Source organism: Macaca mulatta, chromosome 1, assembly GCF_049350105.2.
Source record: "Macaca mulatta isolate MMU2019108-1 chromosome 1, T2T-MMU8v2.0, whole genome shotgun sequence".
In the NCBI taxonomy this organism is placed as follows: Eukaryota; Metazoa; Chordata; class Mammalia; order Primates; family Cercopithecidae; genus Macaca; species Macaca mulatta.
The window spans coordinates 72,094,442-72,114,173 of NC_133406.1; the positions used below are offsets into that span (position 1 = coordinate 72,094,442).

Below are 19,732 nucleotides of genomic sequence, written 5' to 3' on the forward strand. Positions count from 1 at the left end.
GACACAAATAAGTACCTGACTTAACAAGTTTACTCTGTACATCAGGGATGGATGAGTTCTTTACTTGGGGTTTCCAGCCTTTCCTCCAGTCATCATTCCCTTATACCAGTACCAAATGTTTTTAGGTGCCTCTGCTGGGGCAATACTCTCTACAAGTGCTGCACCCAGCTTGCTTCGCAACCGACAGTTCTATCAGATTACATCTACGTGGACTCACAGCTACATGCTCCTTAGTGAAGGTCTCTAGAGATAAGAGATATTTGGTTTCGTCTGGCTTCATTCCTTCAAATCAACTGCTGAAATCCTAGATACACTTGGAGCCCCACCATATGACTTCATCTAGTGGTATAATTAACATGACGCTATAGTAGATGTGAATTCTCATCTCGTAGTGGTTTCAAGATAAATGAAAAGGGCTGGAAACAGTTTCTAAGGAAACTAAGCATAACCTGTGAGTGGCTTATGCTCATGAAATTTCCAAATTGCAATTTTCTTCTCTTTCACTTCAACAGCTGGTGTGCAAGACTTGTTTACTTATCTGCTGTGCTGTAGGTTCAAAGAGAAACTGAAAGATCATTTTAACTATGGAGAACTCGTAGGACACAATGTCTGGATAGCTTTGAATGGGTATAAAAATTTAGTTACAACTCTGCACATATTTACATATTTTCCTCAATTAATTTATACTTTGTGGCAGATATATGGAGCTGACACTAAGTCCAAAAGTCAAAAAGTTTATTCTATAGCCTGAAAGATCTCTCTTGTCATTCCTGCTTCAATAATGTCTCTATTTAGAGGGCAAGAGAATATCATAAAAACAATGACAGAGTGGGGATCTAGGAAAATAAAATCCTATCAGGAAGCTTTTGGTTAGAAAATTGTCTCAAAATGGCCCTACTGTAGTTGCTGATCCAGAGAGTACATGGCCAGTTAAGAGTCACTTCCAGAAGGTGGGCTATGCCTGCCTCCAAGAGCTATCTTTGATAGTGTGCCCTGGATACACAGATCCGCCTATCAGACACACATACAAGAAAGCTGTTCTTCCAATCATGGGCCATGTTGCCCTTGTAAATGAAAGCTAGAACACAGTTTATCAGATCGTTGGCATTATGATAAAATCTATGAGCACCAATACAAAGCAAGCATATTGACGTGAAATGCAGGAGGAAATGGCTGCATCTCTATACTGATATCTTTCCTGATAAATGGAAAAGAGGACTGAAGTGTCAAAATAATTAAAAGTACCAAAGCCCCCTAATTCATCATAATAAATAGATTACTTTTTCAAAACACATTTTTAAAAATAATCGCCTTTTGTTCACATAAAAATCAGTTTGCACTCTTGTGGCACAGGTGGTTCAGAACAATGGAAAGAAGTGTTTAGATTTAATGACTGACTGGAGAGCCAGTTTTCAACCAGACTCACGAAGTTTAGTTTCACCCTTGTAACTCAATAGGGTTTAACAATGTATTTCTTGGAGTCAGGTGGGAAGGGTTTCTACGAAAAGTGAGATGAATTTAACGCTTAAATCCTGCAGAGGGCTCACCTTATATGAGCTGAGAAAAGTCAAATCTTATCCACTGTTTGGCTCTTAACTCATTTGGATGTTAATGTAACATTAACATTACAGTCCCTCAAGGTGAAAAAGAAAAAAGAAAAACAAACAAACGAATAAGACTACCTGTGTATTACTGCTTGTCTTCCAATTCTGTTCCTCACGAAAATCCCCATAAAGAAAATGCCAAGGTGTACACAGTTTCCATGATTGTCCTGGGTTAAGACCAACAAAAGATACTTGTGATGACTCATGTTCACGGCAACATTAGTCACAACAGCTAAGATATGGAATCAACCTGAGTGTCCATCCACAGATGAATGGATAAAGAAAACGTGGTACATGCGTACAAGGGAGTACCATTCCGCCTTAAACAGAACAAAATTGGCATCTGCCACAATACAGATGGAATTGGAGAACACAATGCTAAATGAAATAAGCCAGGTACAGAAAGACAAATAACACACGTTCTCACTTATACGTGGAATCTAAAAATCTGAACTCATAGAAGCATATAGTATAATGGTGGTTACCAGAGGCTGGAGAATGGGAGGAATGGGGAGAAGATGGTCAAAGGAAATGAAGCCTTGTTAGACAGGAGGAGTATGTTCAATATATCATGGTGACCATAGCATAGTTAGTAACAATATATTGGTGTTTTGTTGTTGTTTGTTTTGAAACAAGGTCTCACTGTTGCCCAGGGTGGAGTGCAGTGGCATGATTTTGGCTCACTGCAGCCTTGACTTCCTGGGCTCAGACAATCCTCCTACCTTAGTCTCCCAAGTAGCTGGGACTACGAGCATGCGCCACCATGCCCCACTAATTTATTTATTTATTTATTTATTTATTTATTATTTATTTTTACAGACAGGGTCTTGCTATGCTGCCCAGGCTAGTGATCCTCCATCCTCAGCCTCCCAAAGTGTTGGGATTACAGGCGTGAGCCACTGCGCCCCGCAACAATGTATTGTATTCTTAAAATCACTAAAAGAGTAAATTTTAAGTGTTCTAACCACAAAGAACTTACTCCTCCTGTCTAACAAGGCTTCATTTCCTTTGAACATCTTCTCCCCATTCCTCCCATTCTCCAGCCTCTGGTAACCACCATTATACTATATGCTTCTATGATTTTAAGTGTTCTAACCACAAAGAAATATGTGAAGTAATACATATGTTAACTGGTTTGATTTAGCCACTCCACAATATACACATATTTCAAAACCCGTAGGCATCACATCCCATTTCTCACCCATGAGTAGAACGAATCATACACAACATCATAGCAATAAAGTGAACAGCTGTGTTGGGGTCAGGTCCTACAGGAACTCACCCACCACACATCCTAGTGAACTATATATAGAGAGAGAGAGATTTTTTTTTTTTCCTTTTTTCTCAATTTGTCACAACACATTTCCATTTTAAAAGAGAATCTCTGGATTTTCTCAGATTCATTGGGATTTGGATTTTCTCTTTCATGAACATCTATTAATGTCTTTTATTTTTTAACCTTACCAAAGTTCTTATTTTTTAAATCATTATACATGTAATAGTTTGAAGAGTTGAATATCCTTGAGGGCTTGCTTAAAGGAAGCCAAAAGCAGACCTAGACCTACCACTTCCTCGGTCCAGAGGCTGAAACTTTCACCTCTTAAAGCCCTCGATGTGTCCCTTTGCAGCTATCATCTCTGGCCCTTTCAGTGCAGAACGTCCCATTCCTCAGTGAAGGGATATTTTCTCGAATAATTACCTTTTGTTTCCCTTGTTCACTCTTTTTAGAACTCTCATTATTGAAATATTGGACATTCTGGACAGGTCCTCTAATTCTTTCATCTCCCGTCCCCGACTTACCATTACTTTGTTTTTTGGTGAGACTTTCTCAGTTTTATCTACTAACCTGTCTATTAAGTTGTATACTTCTGATATCACATTTTTAATTTCAGAGTTCATTTTTGTTTTCTAAATGCATCTTTTTGTAAGTACCTTATTCCTTCAAGGAGCTAAAATTAAAAAAAAAAATATCCTGAGGCTCACTGAATAGTATTTTGAGCAGGGGGTTCTTCTTCCTGTACAACATCTGCATCTGCCAGTCAGTCCACTGCTGTTCTTATGATGTTGATCTCTGTCATTCCTAGAAGGACACTGTGTAGAGTGATGCTTGACTGTCTGTTCGCATTTGAGAATCGGATGCTAAATGCTGGCTGGGAGCTCTCTAAGCACAGGAGGGGCTTATGGACCTCACTGGCAGGTGATCTGTTGAGCCCTGTCTTGGGGAACCCCAGATGTCATATTCTTATCTTCAGTCTGGCCTCTTGGTCCAGTCAGGCGCTTCCAATCTCCTGTCTGGGAAAGCATCACCTGGCTGCCAGGGTTCTGAGAGCGGAGTGGGAACCAGACATCTAGTGGACAAACTGTCAGTCCCTTAAGTGAAATCCTACTTTCCCATGGGGGAGGTCTTCTTTCTGGAGCAAGAGTGGAGCCACGCACAACTAGAACTAAGATGGAAAAGAAGGACTTCTACATTCCCTAGAATACTTGATCCCATTTAAGGCACAAAGAAGGCAGGGACCTCTTCTCAACTCACCCTCTAAAGCTTACATTCGAATAAGAGTCTTCTAACAGAGACAGAGAAGGAGTACAACCCCTGTTGGTCGCAAAGCAAAAAGAGTGTTGAGAGACAATGAACCGGCAAAGACAAAAGAGAACCATCCCGTAATGCTGATTCCAGGAAGTTGAAAAAGTAACAGGAGGTATATGTGAGAAAAGAAGATAGGAGGAGTGGAATTAGAAAGAGAAGGGGAATTCTGCAGAAAGATTTCCCTGGGCACTTTACCTGCAGAACTGTAGGGATGCGGATAAGGGAAGAGTTATTCACCAAGATGGGACAATGGCAAAAGCACAGCAGGGGTGCCTCTGGAAGCCAGTACGCTGGGGACACTGCACTGGTCAAAGCTTAAGGGCTCTAAATCCAACCTAGCAATGGATAAAGGCTCCAGACTCTGTCTTACCCATCCCAGAAGCACCCTTTGCCATGTCTATGTGCTCTGACAATACAGGACTGACTCAGGCGGTGCCCATACCTGTATCTGTGGAAGGAGGGGCAGACTTGTTGGGAAGGTGACTGGTCTTCTACTCTTGAAAAGTTTTGAGGAACCACTCATGGAAAAGCCCATGCTAAATTCATGTATTTTTCCTAGGATATATCATGACATGCTTTTATTTTGTCAATAAGAACCTGTACCAATCAAAAGAGAATCCAGTCCCACTCACAGCCTTTCCCTGCATATTTTCTTGTCTGCTTTTTTACTCATTGCAGAGCTGACCACATCACCACCCCCACTGGTACTGTTGCTCCCACCCCCATCCTTGGGTCACCAGGAATCATGCGGTCTATAGATGGTCACCTTAGATATGCACAGGTATGTGGGGAGAAAGAGGAAAAAGAGGCAGTGCAGCTCAGTTACCTGAGCTTGGCAATGAGTCAGAAGCGCCTATCTTCCAACTCAGAGGAAGGTATTATAACCCTTGTCGGTCCCACTAAAGAAAGAACATACTAGAAAGCACATCAGAACCAACCACAGCAGATTTCAACATATCCTCAACTGCCCCTGTTTTCCGCAGTCCACATTAAAAAACAACACAAGCAAATTGCCGCAACAAAACCTCCAACTTCCAGGGATTGAGAAGTCAGTTTTCTAGAAGTGGAGAAAAGTTTACTCTGATTTTTCAATGACCCAAAATATGACTATATATGGGGTGCAGAAATGTAAGTGGGATGCAGATGGCTTCATAAGGCATTATTGCAAGGAAAATGGATTACAACCCTATGAAGGGCAGCTATTAGAGAAGCAAAAGAAAATTAAACAAATCTAAAAAAGAGCCATTTAGCCCTTTCTGAAAGCTGCGGCCACCCTGCTCGATTCTACTTGATGCACATGGGCAGTTCTCATTAAGGCAAATTGCAAACGTGCAACAGAGGGGGAACTGAACACTTATAAAACAGCCAGTGGAGCCAGTCTGGAATGAAATGTTTGTGATGAAATTGCAGGCGTCTCCCAAATTGCTAAAATGTGCCAGTTGCTTTACATTTCTGATCAATCTCCGTTTTTTGTAAAGTTGGTCAGCAGAGAGCAGAGAATGAGTTTGGATGATGGGCTCAGCTCTGTAAATGACTATGCTCCATGACCCCCCCAACCACACCCACTTCAGGAGGTAGATGTGCTGCAAAGGATGTGATGTGCTGTAGCAGTTTCCTAGGCATAGTTTCCATAAAACACCAAAGGGGCTAGGAACCCACAATGGAGGGCCCTACAAAGCTGGAGAAATAAAACATGATTGTATACAGGGAACATTTCATTCTACCTCACAAACAATTATCCCTGTATTGGCTCAATGAAGAGAAAAAGAGAATAAGAAAAGTATCGGCTAGAGTCTTCATTAAGGTTTCACATGACATTGGCTGTTGACTTGTCCTGTTATAGGACTGGAATATCAGCCTTGATACCTCCAAGGTGCCGAATTGGCTGATGCTTGCTACTCAATTAGATGGAGTGTCTTATTGAACTATTCTGCTGAGGACTATGGCAAACTTCAAAATGTCTTGGTTAAGAAAAGCATTTGTTTATCTATAATAAATTGGACTTGTCAACTAATGCTGCATAGTAAAAAGAAGGCCAAGTCATTCTGGCCCACTGCTATCAACACCGATTTTCCAAATGCCAGTACAGGTAAGAGAAGGTTAAAGCCAGCACAGGGCACAGCACGTTACCTTTACAGGGAAGATTTCCTGTCCAAATCCATCCAAACGTTCCACTTCATTGATGTACATCAGTTCAGCTTCTGCTGGCAGGATTCCACTAAAATCAAAATAGCATCGAAGGAAGAAATGGTTAAGGGCAATCAGTGGAAGATCCCACTCTCCTGATGGCAAATTCCAGAGCTGTGGTTTAGCTCTAGTTTCTGGGAAGAGCAATCATTACCCAACTGTGAGGGTAGGGTGCATTACTAAGTAATTCATTAACATCTTTCCCAGTAGCCTTTTACTCAACAGGGAATAATAAGAGGAAGGTAAAGTATTTAATTCAGAGCCACAGCCCTATAAACATGAAATAATTATTCCAGACATCCCTTCGAATATGTTGCCTACTTTAAAAAGAAGTTATTTTTCTCTCATCTGGGAGAAATCTTCATTATGGGGAAAAAAAAAAAAAAAGGAAAAAGTTTATAATGAGGATAATATTTTGGGAGTCAAATGGCCATGGCTCATGCCTATAATCCCAGCATTTGGGGAGGCTGAGGCAGGTGGATCACTTGAGGTCAGGCATTCGAGATCAGCCTGGACCACATGGTGAAACCCCGTTTCCACTAAAAATATAAAAATTAGCTGGGTGTGGTGGTGCATGAGCCTGTAATCCCAGCTACTCGAGAGTCTGAGGCATGAGAATTGCTTGAACCCTGGAGGTGGAGGTTGCAGTGGCCCGAGATCACAGCACTGCACTCCAGTCTGGGTGACATAGTGAGAATGTCAAAAAAAAAAAAAAAAAAAGCCATGACGAGAGAACTTAGGATCACTCCATAGGCCTTGATATCAAACTCTTGGTGCTTCCTTGAATTAAAGTTTCTCTCTTTTTCTTTCCTTCACCTGCCTACCACTCAACACAGCACTTTAGGTCTTCACTCTCAGCACAGGCTTCCTAGATTCTCTGAGGAAGGAAGGAAGGGAGGGAGGGAGGAACGGAGGGAGGGAAGGAAGGAACCGAGCAGTTTTCAAGTCGACATTCACCTTTTCAGAACGGAAGTACAGAGCTGAGTCACGTGGTGGAAGAAATACAAGTGTGTTGGCTCAAGCCCAGAGTTGCTGATAGGGAGATGGATGCCTCCTGCCCCACAGGCAGTAAACATCTGTTGTGCAGGCAGCCCCTTACCCTCTGCCTGCCTTACCTGTGGGCTTTGTGTTCTTGGGCTACCTTCTGGGTCAGCTCCTCCAGAACAGCCTCTTCCAGGGCCAAATCCTATAAAAATAGAAAGTGCTTAAGGTCACACGAGGGTGTGGGCATTTGCTATTTTGATTGTAAACCTTAAAAGCTCCCTTCCTCAGATGTTCCTGATTAGTCACATTTCCTCAATATCTCCTTTACTGCTGTAGAATTAAAGGTTGTAATTTTTAGATGTGAGTTATGATTTCTACTGTTATAACATGGCTCTCCATTATAACAGGTTATTTCCAGGTATATTTTGGGTTGCCCCCTAAGTTCTGTGGTCCCGGGGAATAGCTCTTTTCATTTATTCTTCTCTATCCGCCTGCTTCTCAGATGTACATTTATAAAAAATGCTTTGCATGTGCTTACATATTTCTAATGCTTGGGGTATAGGCCAATGAGTTCCCAAGCCATCATCCCTTCAAAAGTTGAGCCTAGAAAGGGACTGTGCCAGTCCTTTCTGTATACCAGGAAATGCATTCAAAACCGCTGAAGGCAGAGTAGGCTCATTCTGATGTTACTTGATGGTCATGGGGGCAGAGGAAGCCATGATGGCTAAAACATCTCCAGAGAGCTCTGTAAGGCAACAGGTGTGTAGCTCACTAGTCAGCTGAACCCCAGGTCCCTGAAACCCGCGATGTGCTGACTACTGTGGGCTCAGAAGAACCGATTACACACATCTTTTCCCAACTCCCCTTCCGAAACACCACAGTGGGAGGATTGACATCATGGAAATGGGCTTGCTAAACACTGGCCAGGGAAGCACTGCTTAGGATGGTGAGATGGAATCAAGAGGAATAATCCAAAATGAGCAGACCAAAGCAATTCATTCTTGAGAAGTCGATAGGGGTAGAGATTCTAGAGTTTGTCTCATGCCTGTGGTGGTCTGGGGCTCAAGTCCCAGGCCAGCTGCTTCTAGCTTTCCTGGGCAGCAGATCCCACATATTCCAGGCTAGTAAGCACCAACAGAGGCACAGATGGGCACTGTTTTCCTGTGAGCTTCAGAGGGGATGTCAGAAGGAAGTCTGAGCTACACCCTGATGTGGGTACCATCCTACTAGGAAGGGAGGTAGGGACTGATATTTTGGCAGAAATCATAACAAATGCCCCATTCCCTTGATTCTAAAATACGATTTATATAAAGATTTCATCTCCAATTTAACTTTTCATGGATGACAACACTACCCCTAAAAATGTACACCTCAAAACTGTGAAAAACATCCCATCTCAAATCGTTAAAATGTGAAAAATCAATATATTTTAAAACTGGAAAGCAAGGGCATAATTATATGCTAAAAATTCCATAGCTCTGCATGTCCTGCTAATTCTAGAGTTCATGAGAAACTTTAGAGCAGACAGGGAATTATGGCAGCTCTTACTTTTCACATAACTGATTAATTTGTGGTTTCCCATTTAGCCATCCATTGAAATGACTCAAGTTCATGATAAGAAATAAGCTCAACATTTTTAGTTTCATCTTGTGGAGTAACAAGGATACCACAAGACTTACAAAGTTAGCTATGTGTGTGCATCTAGGGATTGAGTAAAACCCCATTAATTTTGAAAAGCTAATGAAGGGCATGTGGCAAGAGAATAAAGTGAAGATCAAAAAGTGTTCCATTAAATCTCTGTTTCCTACTTTTAAAAAAGAAGAAGCCCAGAGGTACCCCTTCTGCTATTGTTCTCAACTTAACCGCCTCCATCTGCACCTGGGGCCTCCCTGAGGTATGTGCCCCACCAGGGAGAGTGTGAGCGTGGCCCTGTGGGAATGAAAAATGGCAGAGCGCATGCCTGTACACAGCCACACACCTGTGGAGCGCTCTGTGTACTTGACTTTGTTCTTTTCTCTGCTGAAGAAATGCCATTTAACAAATTTGGTTACATTGTAAGATCAAACACAGCCATTCATCCTATCTTCCCTCCCCCACCAAAGGAATGCATTCTCTTTGAAAGTTCCAGTGGAACCAAGCAGAAAGTTTACACCCTTCTAAGACTACCCCTGGCCTACTCAGCAAGGTCAACAGCAGGGCCTGGCATGCAGACCATTCTTCAATGTGATTCAGCTTCCCCTTCCAGACCTCCTTGCCCAAGAGGTCAAGTCCCAGGCCAACGCCTCTTCTAACACACACTGCTTTTACATTTCCATTCGGAAAGGATGGGCCTTTACATGCTCATCCCCCCTGGGAGAACCATCCCGTCACATCATGCAGTGTGAAATGCCACATCATCCTTAGGTCATGTCTCAGCTACCACTTCCCTTAATAGGGCTCTCCTCTCTCCCCAGCTGGACATAAGCATTTTCGCCTTTTGACCTACCTCTTCCCCTTATGCATGTCTCCTCTCGTATTCTGCCCACTGCATTTCTTACACGGTTATGTGTATACTCGTCTTATCCTTGATCCTTGTCTCCCACCCTCTATGAGAGTATAGGCTCCTCAAGGGCAGCAATTCTTCTTCATATCACTTAAGGGGCCTATCATAGGGCTTCTGTGCAATGACAGCTTATAAGGGCTAAATATATAGTAAGTGATAAATACATGCTTCTTGAACTGAACTCACTATGCAACATGTAAATTTCATGTTGTCAAACAAAAGTTTAATTACACAGAGCTGATTAACAATCACTGTACCTTCTGCCTGTGCTCTGCTTACATAACAAAAAAAAAAAAAAAAAAAAAAAGCATAGAGTGATGTTACCTGGAAAGCACACCCTTCAACGGCCTTATATTTGCAAGACATAGAGACAGAATAATAGTGCTAATAACAATAATAATATGACAACTAAACAAACAGTTGTTGAGAATTTACCATGTGGCAACTTGTATTATATATTTCATAGTAGGTATTTCACAAGTATTATGTCCTTTAATGCTCACAACGAAATTAGGTTTGTTATTCTCATTTTTAGATGAGAAAACTGAGGCTTGGAAAGGTTAAATAACTTACCCAAAGTCATGTAGCCAATAAGGGGCACAGCTAGGATAGGGTCACAGCACTGCTCAGCAAAGGTGCCATGAAATTGCCAGCCACAGGCCACAGTGCACCCAGGATACAATGGGGCAGGGGTAGGGGCTGAAAGTGGACAGCCAATAACTAAAGTCTAGGAATATTCACAACTCAGATAAGGCCTCTGCCACATCACCTTCAGTGTTCAACAGGGCTTTTTGGGATGACGAACATGTTCCATACCTGAGCTTTCCAATACAGTAGCCTCTAGACACATGCCGCTACGGTGCACTAAAAATGTAGCCAAGGCCGTTGCAGTGACTCAGCCTGTAATCCCAGCACTTTAGGAGGCCAAGGAGCGCTTGAGGCCAGGAGTTCAAGACCAGCCTAGCCAACATGGCGAAACCCCATCTCTACTAAAAATACAAAAATTAGCCAGGCGTGGTGGCACACGCCTGTTGTCACAGGAGGGACTTAGGAGGCTGAGGCAGGAGAATTGCTTGAACCCGAGAGGCGGAGGTTGCAGTGAGCTGAGATTGCGCCACTGCACTCCAGCCTGGGTGACAGAGTGAGACTGTCTCAAAAAAAAAAAAAAAAAAAAAATGTAGCCAATGCAATCAAGCAACTAAATTTTTAATTTTATTTAACTTGCATTACTTTAAATTTGAATGTAAATATCCACACATGGTTAGCGGCTACCACCCCAAAGAGAGCCATTTTAGATCCAAGAATAACAATGTCAACATTTGTCTGTCCAGTGACGAGATTATGAAGTCTATGCTGTTCACATATCTGATTTGCCTATTGTTTAGTGGAAACACAGTCTTATTCTGAAAGAGGTATAATGTACAAAATAACTCCTTTACTATTTCATAGCACTTTAACCTGTCAGAGCATTTTACCATCTACAAACTCATAAATATCATGCCGGTAATCACCTTTGAAAATTCTGAGAAGCACCCAAACCTGGTCTCTTCCTAAAGGCAATGTAATAAAGGCCTTTAATGAGAGTAAGGTGAATAAAATGTGCGAAATTATCAACCCACCCTTACTAACTACCCCATTTGACGCAAAAATGTACACACTCTAAAATTCTAAGTTTGAGCCTCACTTTCCTCCCACCAAGCACATTGGGAAACACCCTGACTTTTGGGATGAGCTTCTGAGACATTAGAAATGTTGACTCAAGCATACTGACATTAAGCCCTATGAAGAATTTCTCTGCTAAGTAATATGTTAATCTCTTTGGAGTTTCATTTAATGAGTAGAATTAACAAGGTATGAAAACAGCAGGCACAGCAGATAATACTACTGTTTACTTGGAGGGAAATAAAATAAGAACGGAGGCTGGACACGGTGGCTCACGCCTATAATCCCAGCACTCTGGGAGGCCGAGGCGGGTGGATCACCTGAGGTTAGGAGTTCAAGACCAGCCTGGCCAACATGGTGAAACCCCATCTCTACTAAAAATACAAAATATTAGCTGGGCATGGTGCTGCACACCTGTAATCCCAGCTACTCGGGAGGCTGAGGCAGGAGGCAGAGGTTGCAGTGAGCTGAGATGGTGCCACTGCATTCCGGCCTGGGCAACAAGAGTGAAACTCCATCTCAAAAAAAAAAAAAAAAAAAAAAAAAAAGAATGGAGTTATTCATGAAAAGTTAGAGATGTGCAATATTCCCTAACCATTAAGAACAAGGTCAGCTTTGGACCAATTTAGACTGACCTCATGCACTAATATGGATAATTCTAGACTTACCTATCCTAGTCTCTCAAAACCTAAAACCTTTGTCACCAGACACTCCAATTTCTCCCATATGCCATCACCGATAAGTTGCCAGATTTTGCCTATTTTACTTCAAAATATCCCTTGCTTTGCTTTCTTGTTTTTCTTTCACTAACACCTAAATTATATCCTTTGCCCAAAACACTAAAACGGATTCCCAGCTGGCCAGCTCAAATCCAGCAGTTCTCAAAGTGTGGGGTCTGCAGACCTCAAAGGTGCCCATGCATTCTAACTCCTCAGAAGTTTCCAGTCTCATCTGCCACAACTCCCCTCCAGTAGCTACAGTCAAACCACCCAGTGGATGCTTTCTGAACACCCAGGCCACACTGCCTCTGCTCCTTCTCTGTCTAAATCATTCCTTGCTCCCTACCTCTTTGCCTAATAGCTCACATGCCATTGGTCTTTCAGCCTTCTCTAATCCCCCAAGGGCATGTGACCTCTTCCCACATAAAATTTATCAGACACTTTATCACACTTGGCTCTTTATTCTGATTTTGCAAACTTCCTATTTAACCAACCACACTGTAGTCTCCTTGAAAACAAGCACCATTTCTTATATAATTTCATCCCCTGGGTGTTAGTCACTCAGGTCAGTGCTTGGGGTGAAAGAGTTGACCAAAAAAATAAGCAGTGAATAATCATGATTTCTGAAACCAGAGCCAGAATGTTGATTGGTTATAGCTGTTCCCTAAAATGGCTTTCAATTTTTTTTTTTTTTTTTTTTCCTGAGACGGAGTCTTGCTCTGTCGCCCAGGCTGGAGTGCAGTGGCATGATCTCGGCTCACTGCAAGCTCCACCGCCTCCTAGGTTCACGCCATTCTCCTGCCTCGGCCTCCCCATTAGCTGGGACTACAGGCGCCTGCCACCACGCCCGGCTAATATTTTTTGTATTTTTAGTAGAGACAGGGTTTCACTGTGTTAGCCAGGATGGTCTTGATCTCCTGACCTCGTGATCCACCTGCCTCGGCCTCCCAAAGTGCTGGGACTACAGGCGTGAGCCACCGCGCCCGGCTCAAAATTTTTTAATCCCTCCTCATTAACACTCTTCTCTTTTACTCTGAAGCTACCAACCAACCAACCAACCAACAAAAATTCCCTAGGGGTTAAAATCTAGTCTACCTTTACTTCAACCCAGGAATGGGCATTTTAGTTTATTGATTCATTTTATTTTATTTTATTTTTTATTTTTTGCGTCGGAGTCTTGCTCTGTCGCCCGGGCTGGAATGCAGTGGTGTGATCTTGGCTCACTGCAACTTCCGCCTCCCAGGTTCAAGCGATTCTCCTGCCTCAGCCTCCTGAGTAGCTGGGACTACAGGTGCATGCCTCCACACACAGCTAATTTCTTTTTTTTTTGTATTTTTAGTAGAGACAGGGTTTCACCGTGTTAGCCAGGATGGTCTTGATCTCCTGACCTCACGATCCACCCGCCTCGGCCTCCCAAAGTGCTGGGGTTATAGGCATGACCCACCGCACCCACTCTCATTCTAAAATTTTTATGCGCACAGGCTGTGTGCCAGATGACAGTGAACAAGACAGGATTCCTGTTTAAAGACCATAGAACTGACCTTCTAGCTGACAGTAATAAATACATACCTATGTACATACATAAGAATGAATAATGTCAGATACAGAAGTACACATATGAAAACTGATTTAACAGGAAGGATGGTGAGGGTGTATGGGACAGGGGGTCAAGGAAAGAAAGAGCTCTCTGGGAGGTAATATTTGAATTGAGACGTGAATGTCATAAAGATGTGCAGCGGGGCATTCCAGGCAGAGGAAACCCACATACAAAGGCTCTGGGGTGAGCAGAAGCTCAGTACGTTCAGACAAAAAAAAGAGCCAGCATGCCAGAGGGTAGAGAGTAAACGAGGGAGAGAGAGAAGCAAAGCAGGGAAGTGCCTTTTTTGTTAAAACAAAACAAAACTTTAATTCTATTGACAAATAATAATTGCATCTATTTACAGTACAATGTGATGTTGTGACCCACGTATATATTGTGGAATGGGCAAGTTAGTCTAATTAACATATCCATCATCTCTTATAATTATCATTTCTTTGTGGTGAGAACATTTAAAATCTACTCTTTTAGCAATTTTGAAATACACATTATTATCAACGATAGTCACCTTGCTGTGCAATACATCACCAGAACTTATTCCTAACTTTGTACCCTTTGATCAACATTTCCTCCTTCCACCCAACACTCAGCTTTGGGAACCACCATTCCACTCTCTACATCTATGAATTCAACCTTTTTTGATTCCACATACAAGTGAGATTGGGCAGTATTTGTCTTTCTGTGCCTGGGTTTTTCACTTAGCATAATGTACTCTACACTCATCCATCTTATGGCAAATGACAAAATTCTGTTCTAAGGCCCAATAGTATTCCATTGTGTGTATACACCACATTTTTACCCATTGATCTGCTGGTGAGAGCTTAGGTTGTTTCCATATCTTGGCTATTACAAATCATGTGGCAATGATCATGGGAGTGTAGACATCTCTTTGACATACCATTTCATTTTCTTTAGATACATACCCAGAAGTGAGACTGCTGGATTATATGGTAGTTCTATTTTTAATTTTTCAAGGAACCTCTAAACTGTTTTGCAAAATGGCTGGAATTATACCTCCTTTACTCCTCATGTTCAGTAACACTTGTTATCTTTTACCCTTCATGCTCAATACTCCTGATGCTCAGTAAGACTTTACTCCTCACGCTCAATAACTTTACTCCTCATGCTCAATAACACGTTATTGTCCATCTTTTTGATAACAGCCAATCTAACAGATGTGAGGTGGTATTTCATTGTGGTTTTAATTCGCATTTCTCTGATGATTAGTGATACTGGGCATTTTTAATATGTCTGTCGGCCTTCTGTGTATTTCCTTTGAGAAATGTCTATTCAGGTCCCTTGACCATTATTTAATAGGGCTATTTGTTTCCTTGTTGAGTAGTTTGAGCTCCTTATATAGTTTGAGCCCCTTATCTGATGTATAATTTTGCAAATATTTTCTTTCAATGTGGGGGTTGTCTCTTTATCTCTGTTGTTTCCTTTGTTGTACAGAAGCTTTTTAGTTTGATGCAATCTCATTTATCTGTTTTTACTTTTGTTGCCTATGTTTTGGGGGTCATATGCAAGAAATCGCTGCCCAGACCAATGCCATGTAGCTTTTCCCCCATGTTTTCTTCTAGTGTTTTATAATTTCAGGTCTTACATTTAAGTCTTTTTCTTTTCTTTTTTTTTTTTTTTTTTTTTGTTAGATAAAGTCTTGCTTTGTCACCAGGCTAGAGTGCAGTGGCACAATCTCAGCTCACTGCAACCTCCGCCTCCTGGGCTCCAGTGATTCTTCTGCCTCAGCCTCCTGAGTAGCTGCGACTAGAGGCGTGCGCCACCATGCCCAGCTAATTTTTGTATTTTTAGTAGAGATGGGGTTCCACCATGTTGGCCAGGATGGCATCCATCTCTCGACCTTGTGATCTGGCCACCTAGGCCTCTCAAAGTGCTGGGATTATGGGCGTGAGCCACTGTGCCTGGCCACATTTAAGTCTTTAATACATTTTGAATTGATTTTTGTACAAAGAGTGAGATAAGGATCCAAATTCAATCCTCTGCATGTAGATGGCCAGTTTTCCCAGCACCAGTTGCTGAAGATACCGCCCTTTCACCAGTGTGTTCTCAGCCCCTCTGTTGAAAAATCTATTGGTTATAGATGTGTGTGATTTACTTCTGGGCATTCTATCCTGTTCCATTGGTCGTTGTGTCTATTTTTTTGCTAGTCTCATATTGTTTTAATTACTATAGCTTTGAAATACAGTTTGAAATAAGGTAGTGTGGTATCTCCGGCTTACTTCTTTTGCTCAAAATTACTTGGGCTAATTGGGGTCTCTGGTGATTCCATATGAATTTTAGGATTGTTTTCTATTTCCATGAAGAATGATGTTGGAATTTTGATAGGGATTGCATTAATTTGTAGATTACTTTTGGCAGACATTTTAACAATACTGATTCTTCCAATCCATGAAGATGGGGTATCTTTCCATTTGTGTCATCTTAAATTTCTTTCATCAATGTTTTATAGTTTCCAGCATACAGAATTTTCACCATCTCAGTTAAATTTACTCCTAGGTTTTTGGTTTTTGTTTTTTTAATATCATTGTAAATGGAATTGTTTTCTGTCAACTCTCACTACTTGTATTAAACATAGTACTGGAAGTCCTAGCCAGAGCAATTAGGCAAGAGAAATAAAAAACAGCCAAATAGGAAAGGAAGAAGTAAAATTATGCTTGATGATGACATGATCTTATATGTAGAAAACCCTAAATATTCCACAAAAAAAACTGATAAAACTGAGAAACAAATTTAGTACAGTTTCAGGTTACAAAATCAGCATAGAAAAATCAGTAGCATTTTTATATACTAATAAGAAACTATCTGAAAAAGAAATTAGGGAAGTGTCTTGAGGCAGGAGGTACTTTTACCTTCTCAGTGTGTTTTATAAAACTTGCCCCTACTTTATAAATACATCGACTTTTTCCCCAGGGAATATGCGTATGTAAAATCCTGAAATTTTCAAAGGAAAGAACTAAATGTCCAAAGAAGGTAGAAAATTACGAAAAATGAAATTATACTTACCATAGGAAATAGCACATACTCTCTGAGGAAATCTTGAGAATCAAACTGATTATAGTCTCCAAAATCAGCTGAGAAGAAAAGAAGGTGGAAGGGTAGTATTTATTATAAGAAATTAAAGATAGAATAAAATAGGGCAAACTCATCACCACATCATTCTTCACATTTCATCCTATTTCTCACTATTATTAAATAAAAATAGTGCCAAGGTATGTTTGACGTAGTTACTTTTATCTAACAGTATGGTAAATATCAGCATGTAAGCATCACTACATGATTTTTTAGAAATAATGAAGAAATTTAAAAACAATTCATAAAGGCCACTTAAAAAAATTTAAACAAACCTATACTTGTCTGTTTGTTAAATATGCATCAATTTGTATCTTAAGAATATCTGCCAAGGGGACTTTTTAAACTCAAGGTTAATCTGGAGTACTAAAGAACCCATCTGTATCTTTTAATATATATGCAGCTGGAAATTCCCACTGTAAAACACCCTTGGCAAGCAACCTCAAATACCTTTCTACCTCCTAAATAACTTCACATGTTACAAGATGCCAAGAATTGTTTTCCCTGTTTTCATGTCACCATGGTACAGTTTGAGCACAGGCAAAATGAAATATATAAATGTCTTCTTATGTTGCTTCCTCTTCTAAGAACTAAACCTGCATGAAATTTTAATTTCATGTAAAATATTTAGCATCAGATAGAAATGGGTCCAGGTATCTTTAAGGCAACAAGAGATATAGGATGAAAGGATACACACACCATGCACCAATGCTGAGAAGTTGCTGAGAAAGTAAAAAATAAACATCAACCTACAAACTCAGCACGTAACAAATTACCAATTAGGTGCAGCATTCAAGAATAGCAAACATCACTCGCTCTGCCTATTTCCAAGTTCAATCACTGGTTATCACATTCCACCACAACTTCTATTTCTGTTGATGTATCTTTCTAAAAACCCAATAAGCATTCTCAAAAAAAAGTTATTTGCAAAGGATTAGAGGACCTTTCATCAGACTGAACAGCTAGCTTCAAGGACCCAATGAAAAGGGAATCCAGAGGAAGTTCATCAAATTCCTCAAGGATCCTCCAGTATCCAGGATGCCCATAATAAGCCTAATGACAAAGTAGTGAGAGGAAAGAGTACATGCAATAAACAAAGCTTTTTATTTATCTATTTATTTATTTATGTTTTAGAGACAGGGTCTTGCTTTGTCATCCAGGCTGGGGTGCAGTGAACTGATCATAGCCCTCTGCAGCCTCAAGCTCCTGGACTCAGGCGATCCTCCCACCTCAGCCTCCTGAGTAGCTGAGACTACAGGTGCGCACCACCATGCTGGGCTAATTTTTTATTTTTACATTTTTCGTAGAGACATAGTCTCATTTTGCTGCCTAGGGTGGTCTCAAACTCCTGGTTTCAAGTAATCCTCTCGCCTTGGCCTCCTAAAGTGCTGGGATTACAGGCATGAGCCACCACACCTGGCCCAACGAAGTGTTTTAAAAGGAGAAAGACCCAATTTGACAATGAGGGACATATTGATCTTCCCCATTATTTCAACAATGCTACCTCTGATTTCTCTATCATAACTGGCCATTGTTTCTTCCCCTCCAGTCTTTAAGCAGACCGAGGTGATACATCAGATTTTGCCTGTTTCCATCCACAGAATTACAACAGAAGCTAACGGTATAGAAATTGTACTTCTAACAGAAATCGTTAAGTTGTTAATACTTCAGAATGAAAGAGGTCAGGATGCCTCTTCAGACATTTAGATCTGAGATAATTCAATTCAGTCCAATGTCTGGGATGGGAAGTCAGTTCACATCTTCTAAAACAACAGTCCATGCAGCAAGGACCCAGCTGCTGGCTGGTTCACACTTGCAGAGAACCTGGTTTTCAAGAAAATGACTAAAAGGAAAAGTTTCTTTTCAAAAACTATATTACCATCTTCTTGCTTTTTAAAAAAAAAAAATTTTAATTTTTACTTTTTGAGACAGAGTCTAGCTTTGTCACCTAGGTTGGAGTGTGGCGGTGTGATCTCAGCTCACTGTAACCTCCACCTCCCAGGTTCAAGCGATTCTCGTGCTCCAGCCTCCTGAGTAGCTGGGATTACAGGCGTGTGTCACCATGCTTGGCTAATTTTTGTATTTTTATTAGAGACAAGGTTTTACCATGTTGGCCAGGCTGGTCTCGAACTCCTGACCTCCAGTGATTCGCCCACCTCAACCTCCCAAAGTGCTGGGATTACAGGCGTGAGCCACCACACCAGCCTATCTTGCTTTCAATATGACCGAAGGTGGTTAAGCCACCACTCAATAAACCATAACGTATAAAATATACATATAAAGTTCCACACATAACAATTTAGAGAAGGCAAAAGAGAGCTATGTAATATAAACCTATATAGGATGGGTTGGAAGATAAACTCAGTCCAATACACATTTGTTGTTTCATGTTACAATCATGGATTTTAAATTTATCTTTTTAATGGCATTAGAATACATTATACCATAATGTTTAAAGCTATCACACTCCAAGAAGTTGTGATAGTAACACCTTTGCAGCATCAAGCCACAGAATATGACCACATTGTGCCTTGGAATAATTCTGAGAAAATGCTCCACAAACCCTGAAATGTAGCCTTAATTAAAGGCAGAATAAAAGCTGCTATTTCCTCAAATAAAACTGTAATTATACAAGCAAGAGCAGTTTGCAAACAGCTTTGAGAAATCTACCACCCGGCCACCAAAAATCACTAACTTTGCATTTTTCACGTAAGATAACTTGAAATAAAAAGGGAGCATTACTAAGGGATCATTTAAGTAAAT

The 19,732-nt window shown here is 41.0% G+C and overlaps 1 protein-coding gene across 3 annotated transcripts in view; it reads right to left on the reverse strand.

Moving 5' to 3' along the window:
• PTPN14 (protein tyrosine phosphatase non-receptor type 14) overlaps positions 1–19,732 on the reverse strand; it is a 204,797-nt gene that overhangs the window by 46,768 nt on the left and 138,297 nt on the right. For all 3 annotated transcript variants that reach the window (XM_015116347.3, XM_077986828.1, XM_028853190.2), the window contains 4 exons: positions 16,904–16,971; positions 7,494–7,564; positions 6,322–6,409; positions 1,683–1,771 (listed from right to left, as the gene is read on the reverse strand). In XM_015116347.3, the coding sequence (XP_014971833.2) occupies positions 1,683–1,771; positions 6,322–6,409; positions 7,494–7,564; positions 16,904–16,971 (316 nt within the window). The remainder of the gene's footprint in view (positions 1–1,682; positions 1,772–6,321; positions 6,410–7,493; positions 7,565–16,903; positions 16,972–19,732) is intronic.